The 12,767-nt window shown below is 39.6% G+C and overlaps 2 protein-coding genes across 5 annotated transcripts; one reads left to right on the forward strand and one right to left on the reverse strand.

The window, feature by feature from the left end:
* Positions 1–197: 197 nt before the first annotated feature.
* Positions 198–3,673, reverse strand: smpdl3b (sphingomyelin phosphodiesterase acid like 3B). 2 transcript variants are annotated; one of them, XM_046044381.1, is made up of 8 exons: positions 3,300–3,673; positions 2,970–3,183; positions 2,625–2,722; positions 2,372–2,515; positions 1,914–2,083; positions 1,329–1,509; positions 989–1,122; positions 198–840 (listed from the first exon to the last, which is right to left on the reverse strand). In XM_046044381.1, exons 1-8 carry the CDS (start codon positions 3,424–3,426, stop codon positions 478–480), a joined length of 1,431 nt encoding a protein of 476 aa, XP_045900337.1. In that variant the 5' UTR covers positions 3,427–3,673; the 3' UTR covers positions 198–477. The 2 variants fall into 2 exon arrangements, with proteins under 2 accessions (XP_045900337.1, XP_045900338.1); XM_046044382.1 differs by having other exon boundaries at positions 2,970–3,229; positions 3,300–3,669.
* An 869-nt stretch (positions 3,674–4,542) lies between these two features.
* Positions 4,543–12,493, forward strand: rpa2 (replication protein A2). 3 transcript variants are annotated; one of them, XM_046044388.1, is made up of 9 exons: positions 4,543–4,660; positions 4,870–4,964; positions 5,220–5,321; positions 6,190–6,303; positions 7,760–7,834; positions 8,193–8,303; positions 9,706–9,843; positions 10,332–10,426; positions 12,046–12,493. In XM_046044388.1, the coding sequence occupies exons 1-9, from the start codon at positions 4,558–4,560 to the stop codon at positions 12,131–12,133; spliced, it is 921 nt and encodes a 306-aa protein (XP_045900344.1). In that variant the 5' UTR covers positions 4,543–4,557; the 3' UTR covers positions 12,134–12,493. The 3 variants fall into 3 exon arrangements, with proteins under 3 accessions (XP_045900344.1, XP_045900345.1, XP_045900346.1); XM_046044389.1 differs by having other exon boundaries at positions 4,543–4,603; XM_046044390.1 differs by having other exon boundaries at positions 4,569–4,708.
* The last annotated feature ends 274 nt before the right edge of the window (positions 12,494–12,767 follow it).

Consider the following 12,767-nt stretch of genomic DNA (forward strand, 5'->3'; position numbering starts at 1 on the left):
TATATAATAGAGATATGGGATAACAGGAAGCATTATGGAGCCCAGATAATGCAGCTATATCTGATATGTTTACTAAGTTATGTGAGCATGAGCAAGTGCAATCGATATTAATCAACAGATTTACTGTTGTTATTATACAGATATTCACGATGCATTGATTCAATCTGTTAAAATAACAGTCACCCAATAAACAACAGTTTTAGCCATTTCTGGTTTTATTAAATATATTTAGACAGGGAAGATTAGGGGTAAAGAAACATTTGACACAGTTTAATTGTATGTACTTATGCCTTTTGAGCCACATGAATACCACACATTTCATCTATTGACTGGAAATCACATATTCAACCAGTGCCAATAAACCAAGATAAAGAGGCCACAACAAAGATTGCTGAAGCCAAAGGTTGGTTTTTTTTTTTTAAGTACATTAGTGCATAACTAAATTTTTTACATCATCATCTGTGATTTAGATGATCATTACCGATTGGACAACACCAGACTTACAGCCACAGAGGGGACCAACAGCAAACCACCATAAATGGCAGCTGCCCCTTCTTTCTCCAGACAGCGTTCATACCTGTCAAAGTCTACCTCTCTGGCTGCACACACGTGGTCGACGCGGCAGTCACTGTCACACTCTGTCAGGTCATAGCTAACAGAGTTGAACTCATAGTACTTCTGTAGGTAGCAACGGTCATTAGCAACGCGCTCCAGAACCTGATGCATGGAGGCTGCGGAGGCGTCTGGCACTCTGAAGCTCTCTGTGAGGCGATACTCCTTCTCCCAGCGTGCGCGGGCTGCATTAGCGTGAGTCAGGTTTAGATAATAAGTCACTATATCCTGAGAGTGGTAAAAAAAAACAGAAACCAGAATATAGGTGCTTTCTTGGAGGTTGCACATCCAAAAATACATATGGGCGGTATAATGCAGCTTACCAGTGCTTCTAAACATATTTGAAGGGAAAGCACACAGACTAGCCTTGACTTACTTTGACCAGGAGTGTTTGGGTGTCATATTCAAAGACACGAATCCCAGGGTTGTTGGCTCCGTCCACGACTCCAGGAAGCGTTGTCTTCCACGGTGTGACACCTGGGCTGAGGAACATTGTGCTGATAGGAGAGCCTGTAAAACAGTAGAGCCATCACCGCTGATTAACACAGTATCATGTTCCAAAAGCTAACAGGAAACATCTGGGCATTTAATGTAAGATTAACTGTGCATCACAGTTGCGAAATTAAAACGTAAAAACAAAGTAAAATTAAATACCAACCATTCACTGATGCAAAACAAGGAAAGTAGTAGCAGTAGTATAAAGAGTCTGACCTTACCCTCGGAGTTATAGAACATTCGGAAGCTGTCAGTATGATGATGGCCAAAGAACTGTCCAAGTATGACTGAATGATGCTTTTGAATTAAATCCAAGTATTGCTGGTTGAATTTACGTGTGAACCATGGCTTATTTCTCTTCTTCTCAAAGGAACCTGGGGGAACGTGGCCAATGATGTACACCTGATAGAGCAACCAATGTAGTGTTAGCAAAAATAATCAGTGGCCGGCAGTAGCAGAATTCTACTATTTGAATCTATTTTCTTTTTTGCAATGCATGAATTAATTTGAGCTGGAGCAGCCTGCCAGGGCTCAGATTTAGAGATTTTAGGGTCAACTGTTGTGAAAATTAACCTATTTTCCAATGAGATAATTACTCATACAGGGGATGTAAACTCAAAGTATTCTTCCTATTTACCCAGCTTTAAAAATAGGAATGAGGTATTTGGTATGTGCTGAATATTGTATTCCCTCTAAGAGGTCATTCAAACAACATTGCAAATTAAAAGATGAGAGGATAGTGGCAGGACCAGTATTAAATGCAATTTAACTCCTGTTGCAAGGCACAGATAGATAAGATGCGTTGCCTTTTCTTTGTTGTTGCCGGCCTCTGTAAGAACCCGGTCCGCCCAGCTAAACTGACCCGCTGGGTCATCTATGTCCTGGGTCAGCTTGTTCTGGTCATAGTAGAGATTAGTGTTGAGAACCAGCATCCTGAAACCGGTTCGATTCAGCAGCTTTTCTGTGTAATATCCACCTATGTAAAGAATAATATTGCAGAAAAGGGATGACACAATCAGATGTGCTTTCAGATGTATCATTTGTGTATGCACAATTTGTGATTTATTGGAGAGCAGTTGTTTTTATTTACATTTATACATTTAGCTGATGCTTTTATCCAAAGTGACTTAAAATTGCTAAATATGTTAGAGGTCACTGTGGGGAATTGAACCCGGGTCTCTCACGCCAAACTCATGTGTCTTATCCACTCCATCACCCCCCCAAAAAGACTTAATCTTAAGGGATCACAAGAGGCTTTATTCACCTTTTTTAAATGTTTCTTGGGACTCTGGAGCCAACCAGTCCCGCCACATTTCTGCTGTTTTGTCATAGATGTAGCTTGGACCTGCAGGAAGCTGGCTCTTAGGGTGGTAGTCATGGTTGCCAAGGGCAGAGTACACTTTAGTGTCTAAGGAAGGCAGTAAATGTAAAGCTTTCATCATTAATATGAATTATTCAGTATATGTTGATCATTGATGTTTTCTCCGTTATACACGACGCCTTGACCTCACACTTACTTGGAAACACCTGATGTATCATGTGGGTAAGGTTGCTGATAATGTGGAGCACTGCTTCTTCTCCCAGATCCTCATTGGGTACATGTGGTGTGTCATCTCTGAGAATCAAAACAATAGATAGCCTGGTAGTAGATTAAATGTGTAGTGGGGAAAGAGAATTTTGGGCCCACAGTTGGAGGGGGCCCACCGGGATATTCTTTCAGAGGGACAACACTTATGTGCCCCTATAGGGACCCCCTAGTGCATGATATCTTGTAAAAAAAAAAGGCATTTGCCTCTCTAGAGATGGACGTGAGAATCAACAAGCCAGCACCATGTCGCAGCCTAAGCAGATACATATCCTACCCTGTCCATACGATGAAGTCCGGGTCTGGTAGAATATCCTTCATGGCATACACAGACGAGTTTATAAGGTGCCATGGCGAGTCACAAGCATAGTGTCCAAATTCCCCCGCATTGGCTGCAGGTCGTTTGCCGCTTGATGCACACACAAGTTCAGGAATAGCGGTCGATTTGTAAGTCGGATCCCAGTGCAGATCCGTGATGTGCCAGAAGTTTCCTGGATAAAAATGATGCGTAATTGCGCACACGAAGTTGTCCCTGCACTATGACAGGGATTGTTAAAGAAACATAATATTCGATAGGCTTCTACATTGTGGTCTTTTGGCTACTTACCTGACAGCGCAAGGACTTCTCTGTAAAGCAGACAAGATAGGAGCAGCGTTACTGTGGACATGTTCAACTCTTTGAGAAAAGAAAACATCCGACAAAAGTCAAGTCCAGGTTTGAGAGGTAAGTCCATAAATGGAAGATAAGATAGGCCTACAGCTATTCATGACGCGTCTTTGGCCTAAAGGTGGTCCATTTCTTTGCCAGTGAAACACAAACACAAAATTTTGGTCCCTCTGTTGTTAAAATATTACTATAAAACTAAGGACAGCCTACATCTGATAACCTAATATAGGCTACACATAGGCCTAACAAAGACGTTCAAACGTGCATTTTCCCCCTGAATTAAAAATGAAAAGTAGCCGCTAGATAAACAGGTTTTTGGCAGCTAGCAGTAGGCTATGATACAAAAATTATGTTTGCTATCGTAGAATTAGTGTGAAGATTGAAACAGTGTATTGACTAGACAATATGTAGCTGTTTATAAGTCACATGTTTGAGGATGCCATAAAAAGGCATCAGATACAACAATCCGGGTACTTGAGTGGCTGAATGCCTCCATGTGAAGTATTTTTATGTAGGCTAAAAATAAAATCAGTAGGCCTATCTACAGTTGCCCTTTATGGCTGGTGAATTTTAAGTTTAAAATAAATTCACAGCACAAAGGGTAGCATGTTTTCTCTGAATAATAAAAGGCAGAACAAGTCTTGAGGTGTTCATGCTGCCTTCGGGGGATGCTCGTATTTCCCATAGTGAAGGAAACAGATTTCTTAAAAATTGTTGCTCGATGTAAATATCTCTTCATATAGTTGCTTTTTGAAAGTAAGATATTTTCGATTTCCAAAATTGTTAAAACTAGATGATATTATGCCTATTGTTATTTTATTACATTACATTGTTTACTGAGTGAGAAATTTTATTCAGGACTACCAAGACTTTTGAGCTGTAGGCTCAAAACCTTGGCTTGCCTCGATAGACTGTATAATGTTTGCCTGTCTGGTGATGTGAGTATAGTAATGCCCGAATTATGCCTTTCAGGAAATCTCCAAAGCTGTACCGCCCCACGCCATTTGCGCCAAAATGTCGGGTAACTGCACGCTAAAGTTACGGTTAGAGGCATATTGGAGAGCTGAAGTCGCCAGTCTTTCGACAACTGCGATATTTTGGACACATCGAGAGAGGAAGCATTGTCTGACAAGCGAAAATCAGGGCTACAAGATCCCTGTGCCACCGGTGTAGGTTTCGCGGGACTTCTGCTACGCGCATGCGCTGTACATTGAGTTTTGCGCGCGGGAGCACACAAGGAAGAGGTTTGCAGAACTACGTGTGGCTGTTGTCGCTACTCCACAGTGTATTTGTCATTTCAGGTTTGATTTTATTAACGTAATTACAAGGTGACAACATGTGGAATCAGGGTGAGTTTAATTCCCACGCTGTTTCGTTGTGGTATAAAGTGGTCAGGTCGGCTTGTTGACATTGTTTTGCTGCGGCTAACGATAGCTAAGCGTTACTGACTTGACTCTTTGTTGCTGTGTCTTTGAAGAAAAATTGTGTCTAAACTTTTTTGCTATTTCAGGAGGTTACAGTGAGTCGAGTACGGTCGGAGGTTATACTCAGTCTCCAGGAGGCTTTGCATCACCTTCCCTATCCCAGGGTGGAGACAAGAAAGGGGTTTGTACTGAAGTCTACACTAGCCCTTCGTCTTTGTAATCTACATGGAACAGATGTGACCTGAATATCTATCAAAACATCATTGCTTAAATTGCACACTTATATTTTAAATATATATGGCAATGTATCATAAGCTTGACCCCTCTTTCCCAGGTAGCACATCTGTGTATTCCTGTGTACTGATGGAAACATTTGGGCACAGCAGTCAATATGTGTGTGTGTGTGTGTGTGTGTGTGTGTGTGTGTGTGTTGCAGAGAACCCGTGCCACACAGATAATCCCCTGCACAGTGTCTCAGCTGATGTCTGCTTCTCAGACTGATGAGGCCTTCAAAGTAGGAGATGTGGAAGTTGCCCAGGTAAGCTGAAGCAAAACAGGGACTGCAGTGCAGGGTGGCAGAAAATGCAAATGACTATCAATAGTGTCCAGTGGTGCAATTACAATAGGGCTGAAACTGATGATTAGTATAACTATTAGTGGATCTCTGTTCTGAAAGTTTTTGGCTTCTAAAGGGGGTCATGACAGAAAACACATCAGAAAGTAGGTAAAGATTCCTTTTACCTGAGCCCAAGTTGATGTATTTTAAACCAACAGTAAAACTGAAAGATATTAAATTTACACCAAATGTCTGGCATTATTGTTTGAGAAATGACTTAAATGATTAATCCATTTGAGATAGAGCAGTACTTAGTTGATTAATCAATGAGCCGAGCAACAGAAACAGTCAGCAACTATATAGATATTTGGTTCATTATTCCTAAAAGGAAAATGCTAAACATTTAAAAATTCATGTTTCTTAAATGTTAGGGTTTAGTGCCTTTTTTTTGGGCCTTATGATAGTAAACTGAATGTCTTGGTGTTTGGGGCTGATGTTTGGATAAAGCAATCAATTTGAGTACATAATCATCAGGTCTGGGAAATTGTAATAAGGGTCTGTTTTCATTTTATAGAAAAAGATTAATCAATAATTAAAATAGTTTTTGGTAGTTTCCCTAGTTATTGGATTAGATTAACAATGACCATAGTGATCATGAGAAAAAGGTGGATATTGGCCAAAAAATCCACAACCTGCATTGATTTTTATTTTTTTAAATTTTATTTTTTGAAGGGGGAAAAGAGAGATTAATTGGTTGATGCCACATGTACTTAATCCAGAGATGATTCCCTGCAGCATATTGACTTACTTGACCTTGCTGTTGGATAACTTTTAATGTTCTGTGTTATAGGTTACCATTGTGGGTGTCATCAGGAGCACAGACAAATCCATGACCAACATCCAGTACAAGGTCGATGACATGACAGGTGCACCCATGGATGTGAAGCAGTGGGTAGACACAGAGGTCAGTGAGGGTACCTGAACCCTTGCACAAACAATACATTTTTTTTTATACTTTTGTATTTAACAGCCACTTCTGAGTGAAGCATGAACCATTTGTCTGTAAAATATAAACGTGTGATGAAACAATACTGAAAATGTCACGTTGGTGGTGGTTTCCAGTTTAACCTCTTAACATTCCAACGTCCCGCCCACGGGCCGTCAGGTCCTGGCGACAGCTTTCGGTATGTGCATACAACTGCTATATTAACTTCATACTCTGATACAGTGTTTGAAAGCTAAAATCCTCGTGATTCGACCAATGCAAACCATTTCAAGATACAATCACCAAATCCGTCAGACCAACCAGTATAAGCTATATATATATATAAACCCCGATTTGAATGTAAACAACTACGATAGCTTGTATTCAAATAGTTCCGCTGAACTCTAACCTTTCGAGTGACACCAAATCCGACCCTATAGGAGCTCACATGTCCCTTTCACAGCCTTCAATAGCTAACAAGAGCCCGCGCTGTAAGGAACGGCCAGCCCCTGTTATTTACTGTGGCCGAGCCTATTGCAAGCAATTGTGCCGATGACTGGCACTTCGTGTAGCCAATAAAATTGTGAAAATAACGATATCCAGCTTTAAGTAGGAAGTTCTTGATCTACTCAGCAAAAAAAACACATCTGCGTCAAGCTACCGGCTAAGACGGAACGATGCAGCAGCAGCCGCCTGCCACCATGGGGCGGTGCTGTTTTAGAAAAAATACGATAAGACACATACTTGGAAAAACCTGTGTAAAATAGTCATTTTTCATGGTATTGGTATGAAATTTAATCTAGGACTGGGTAATGCTTTATCCTGTGGCCCTACAGTGTTTTCCAGCTAATAAGTCCCAGCTATACTTGTCTGCATGCATTTGTTAGCAAGCACTTTCAAGCGGAAATGAAAATCGTATTAGTTTTAGTGTGTATAAACTTATATTAATCAATTCCAGTAGCACTTATAGTCATTCTGACTTTTGGGTTAGACACTCCAGAGTGTGCTCTTTCAGAGAAGCCTTGACCATGCATATACTCCAAATGGTTGAAGAACTACATTCAATTTACTTTGGATATGCCTTGAATAGGCATTTTGCATTACTTTTACAGGAATGTTAAGAGGTTAACTGATGTACGATTTAAAATTTGGGTTATTTTTGCGATAATTTGATTGTATGAAGTTACACAAATCCTCATTACTGACCATTCCTGGTGAGCAATGAATTCCACTTCTCAAATTGTTAATCTGAAGTTGGTTCCCAGGAACATTAGAGCACACATACAATCATTAATGACGTGCAAACACCAATGTGCATGCAGTCATATAAATGTAAAATGTGGAATATATACATCAATAAAAGAGAAAATCTGAACATTGTTTTATTATTTATTGTACAAATGCACCTTAGCATAACTTGTTTTTGTTTGTATAGGACCCCAGTGTGGACAGCACTGTCCTGCCTCCAGGCACGTATGTCAAAGTCTCTGGCAATCTGCGTTCCTTCCAGGTGAATTTACTGTCCTAAAATCATCTCCACAGTACCCAGAAACGAATAGGAACTTTAAGGAAGCTTTAATGGTCCCTTGTGAGGCCAAATGACCATGTGAAATTTAAGTTGTTGGTAGCTATAAACTTTGTTCAATATACTGTTTTGGAAGTGTTTTTCACAATTATAGCATATATATGTTTTGGTGCGCCATGTGTCTGAATTTTACTTAACTGACCAACATGGGTTTTATCCTCACTCACACATGCAATGCACTTCGCTGTAAAGAGATCTTTTCACTTGCTGTACATCATATGTTAATTCGGCTATTTCAAGATTGACTGAGGGGGGGGGGCATCTCTTTGTCTTCCTGTCTCAGAATCACAGATCTGTTGTGGCATTTGGTGTCAGGCCCCTGGAGGACATGAATGAAATTACCTCACATATGCTGGAGGTTGTCCAAGCACACATGATGCTCAGCAAACCACAGGTGAGAAATGTTAAGCATAAACCTCAGCAGCTTCTATTTTTGGTTGCTGTTCTGCTGTTTTAAGTATAAACATACTATCATTTGGAAGACACGCAAAAACAATGTGAATCTGAAAAGCACTTATTATTAAAATGAAACTAAATCCGTGTATGGTTTGTTGTTTCATTATTTCGTTTCAAAACCAAATCGGAAAAACCAAAAAAAAAAACACGTCGTCTTTTGTTTTTTCCATTTTAAAACCAAAACAGATAAACAGAAAACAAAAAAACAGACATCGTTTTTTTTTCCGTTTTTTTTTTAAAAACAAAACTGAAAAATATTGATTTTGATATTTAATGTGTTCGATTTGTGTAGCTTTGTGTTTACACTTAATAAACCTGCAGCAGATACACTTGGGCGAGGGCGGTGCCTGATTAAATGTAATTAAGATGAGCTTGAACATCAACATAGGTGGGTTTTTAGTTAGAAAAACGGGAGGCTCATCGTACAGTTTGAAACTCACTAGCAACTGGGACAGGAACGCTTCAGAAGTTGCCTAAGAATCCTCTGGTTTTTAAGATTTCTTCAGTATTAAAGTAATTCAGTGATGTTGTCAGTACATCCATTGGTACACAGCAAACATGAACTGTTATTAGTTAAATCGGCGAGCTGTATATTAACGAATACACGGATTAAAAGGTTCGGGTAATTTTTGTTCAGCTTCTACACTGTTTCCACCTGACCTTTTATTTTCTTCGCGAGATGGAAGAATTTAGAAAGTTTGGTGGCGTTGCAGAGAGCATCCAGCTGCAGTAGGCACATGGATTAGGCTATGTGTAAAACAGGAGAATCAAACTTAATCCAGCCAGGGGGAACGAATACTGACCGTCCAGTGCGCCGGTTCCACTGGCAACACAACGCATATTAGTTGAGGAGTGGGGCGCTGGAGTTTACAGGACGAGAGGAGGCGGCAGCGACCTGGTGTGCTGCGGACGGGCGGTGATCATTCTCTCTGGTTGGATGAAGCCCGACGCAGACCACAGCTGTTGCAAACAGGCGCATGTGTACAGCAGCCAGTTAGTTCGAAAACTAGTAGGGTATAGTAAGGGGGATAGGGTATAGTATACAACACTTTAAAACAGAAAAACCGAAAAACTACTTGTTTTTTCCGATTTGGTTTTGAAACAAAATAACCAAAGAACGAACCATACACGGATTAAACTAGTATCTGGGGAAATTATACTGTACCTAGTTTCCGCTTGTACAAACACTGTTATGTAGTAAGTTTGCTTTCCCTTGAAGGAACCAAGTATTCAAGTCTGCTGTCGTCACATTTCTAAGTATTTATGTTTGAGGATGTTCTTATAGCGGTTACCAGCAATGTGTCAGAAAACAACAACGTTTGGTTTTGTTTCTCTTTCAGTCAAGTCTCGGAGGAGGAATGAGCAGTAATGACGCACCCATGTCACGGCCGAGTGTGGAAAGCACGGGAGGGATGGGAGGGGGCTATGCAGGTGCTAACGACATGACTAACAATGGGTTAAGCGCAAACCAGAATCAGGTGAGTCCAAATGATATATTAAAATTTAAGAATACACTACATTTAAAAAGGTTGACTCCTTTTATTATATAGGTGAGCACAGAGAGACCAGTCAGGGTCCATGCCTCCTGGATACTGACCTAACACTGATAATGAATTTGACTCTTACTGTTCATGGCCTTGGTAATTAAACGTGATCTTTAACTTTTCAACCAAAAAAAAGCCATACATTTTACACTTTTAATGAATTATCATTAACTAGATAAAAAAAAATATATAAATGATTTGTCAGGCCAACAGCTTTATTTTCACAGAGAAATTGATATGAAACACGAGTCTCCTACTTCCTGTCCCCTCCTCAATGTTGCAGCTAATTATACAAAAATAGCTTACTCAGAAGAAGTAATGGTTGTCAAAAGGAGAAGTTGCTAGATTTGAAAGATGCATCTATATTTGCAGTTTGACACTGTACGTATTGTTTTTTAATATGTCACTGTTCATCTCACAAGGTGCTAAGTTTGATAAGAAGTTGCCCAGACCAGCAGGGCATCAGCATTCAGGACCTGAAGCAGAGACTTAGTGGCATAAGTCTGGCAGTCATCAAGTAAGATAAGTTCTGCTTTAAATCCTAAAGGGAAAAATTAAAATGTGTGTTATTGTGAATTTACACAGTGAAGTAATTTACTGTATTACAACCGTTGAAAACGTTTCCCCTATGCTGAAAAGCAGAGCATTGAATTGATGATATTGGGTGAGTTTTTGGATACTAAGGCTTGTGGAGCTTTTTCCTTCATCGCGGCTCTGTATACAGCAGAACTGTGACAACAGCCGCTCTAGAGTGACGTCAAAGTCGCATTGATTCCGACCTGAGTGTCCAGACTGAGGTCGCATTTAAAAAAGCTCCGATCTGTATTGGATTTGGACCACATATGAAAGTGGCCCAAATCCGAACTGGAAAAGATAGATTCCTTGTGACTTGGCCTGTCATAAAAAGATCAGATCTGAGTCACATATGAGTAAAAACTGTCGTATTTGGGTCACATTAGCCTGCAGTCTGAACGTAGCCTAAATGTATGCTTTGCACTTTGGTCTGATTGAATTCCTGTCAAATCAGAAGACGAGACAGAACCTGAGTTGTATGATCTTAAAAGTAGGTACATTTTAACTACAGTTTTCTTTAACTTTTACATGCCTCTAAGACACAGTTGTTTACATGAGCTGGGTTGACCCTGGGCGTTTACTGCACTGTTAAAAAATCTGCTATATAGAAGGGATGCTGCCTTAACCACAATTATAAAAGCAAATTTTGCTACAGACACTTTACATAATGACTAGCCATCGCGATTAGCAGAAGATTATTAAACTCCTTTTCAGAAATCCCTCCTCTACTGTCAGCTATAGGAACCTTGTAGCTTTTGTCCAGGTTAAAGACTCCGGTGACCTGGCTCTAAATGACCAGTGTGAGGACCGCTACCAGGTTGTTTGAGGCCAGCAGTCAAGTTAGTTTTAGAGTTATTAGTTTATTTCTTCCTAAACTTTGCTTTGGCTGTCAAGCCTCTGAAATTTTGTCACGTCTTTTCTCAACCTTTTTATGTACATGCATCAGCTCAAAGACAAATATTTTATAACTATCACTTGTTTTGTTTTTTTATCTTTTGTGAGTCGCATTTTTTTTTGGTTTGAACACATAAAGTTCATGTGCCTTTTTACTGCTCCCCTTGAAAGGAAAAGATGCGTTCACATTTTTTCATGTCTACCTCTACCTTCAAAATCTACAGTCCTCGTTCAATATTAAAATGTATTCCAAAATTTATGTACAGCTGATATGAGTCTTCAGCAATTAGTCATATCAAGTGGGTATAATCCAAAGTTGGAGCCTTTTTTGAACTTGATTCCCTGTGAAAATGTCTTGTCCTGAGCCTTGAAATATTGAATTTACTAAAGTAAGACCAACGTAAGAACAACATCTCACAGTTGAGAATCTGAAACCATCAAAATAGTTAGTAATCTTTGCTTGGAAAGTGTCTTAAACAATTAATCATTGTGAAAATAGTGGCCAGTTAGTTCTGTCGACAAATCGTTGCTGCTCCATTTAAAGGTAAAGGTGTGAAAGACCTTCACTTAAGCTGGCCGAAATTGAAAAGGTTCATTTACGTTGCTTGAAGTGTGTATATATAAAGTGCTTCAAAAATACTATTCAAATTTCTCTTTGTGCTTTAACAGGCAAGCAGTGGAATTCCTAAGCAATGAAGGTCACATCTTTTCCACCATCGACGAAGACCACTACAAGTCAACAGACAATGATGATTAGAAACCTTAAGCTTCTTAACACCAGTGGGGTTTCCTATTTTGAACTGAACCTAGTATAAGATTTGTAACTGAAAACCAATTGAATAAAATCCTCTGAGTCCTTCTTTGTTAAGGTACTGTGGTTGATGTTAGTTGAAGAACACATGGTTTATGCATCCTGTATTCCTGGGGTTACTTCTGCTATTCTGCAAGTCCCAAAGGTGTTGCTTTTGAAGAAGCAGTCAATACTATTATTCTGTACTTCTGTGATCTCTACTGTAAAGCATTTTGTAATTTTAAACCCTTCGAACATGAGTACTCTTATTTACTTATTTTTTGTATGTAACTTACTTTTGCCAAAATTAAAAGATTATACAAAATACATTTGGATCGTCTTTCAGGAACCTTTGTTGTATCATTTACGCATACACTTTAAATGATATTCCAACAAAGGGGTATGGTAGGTTTTGTTTGCATTAAACCTTCATTCAAGGCAATTGCCATACACAACCACTTGATGGACAAGCAATTTGTGCCAATATTTTTAGCTGTAACACAAACAGAATTTTGCATCTTGACTCTTAGGGGTCACACTTTAGATGTTTGTCTTTACTTGAAGGTGTGCACGTGTCAAATCCAGTTGACTGCATGCTGAA

The sequence above is a fragment of the Micropterus dolomieu genome, linkage group LG03 (assembly GCF_021292245.1).
Source record: "Micropterus dolomieu isolate WLL.071019.BEF.003 ecotype Adirondacks linkage group LG03, ASM2129224v1, whole genome shotgun sequence".
NCBI classification, from domain to species: domain Eukaryota; kingdom Metazoa; phylum Chordata; class Actinopteri; order Centrarchiformes; family Centrarchidae; genus Micropterus; species Micropterus dolomieu.

Coding starts and splice junctions, on each gene's coding strand:
- smpdl3b (XM_046044381.1), bottom strand. CDS start 3,426: ATGGACTTACCTCTCAAACCTGGACTTGACTTTTGTCGGATGTTTTCT. Junction 3,184..3,299: donor AGAAGTCCTTGCGCTGTCAG/GTAAGTAGCCAA, acceptor ATTTTTATCCAG/GAAACTTCTGGCACATCACG. Junction 1,123..1,328: donor AATGTTCTATAACTCCGAGG/GTAAGGTCAGAC, acceptor ACTGTTTTACAG/GCTCTCCTATCAGCACAATG.
- rpa2 (XM_046044388.1), top strand. CDS start 4,558: ATGCGCTGTACATTGAGTTTTGCGCGCGGGAGCACACAAGGAAGAGGT. Junction 4,661..4,869: donor CAGTGTATTTGTCATTTCAG/GTTTGATTTTAT, acceptor TTGCTATTTCAG/GAGGTTACAGTGAGTCGAGT. Junction 5,322..6,189: donor GAGATGTGGAAGTTGCCCAG/GTAAGCTGAAGC, acceptor TCTGTGTTATAG/GTTACCATTGTGGGTGTCAT.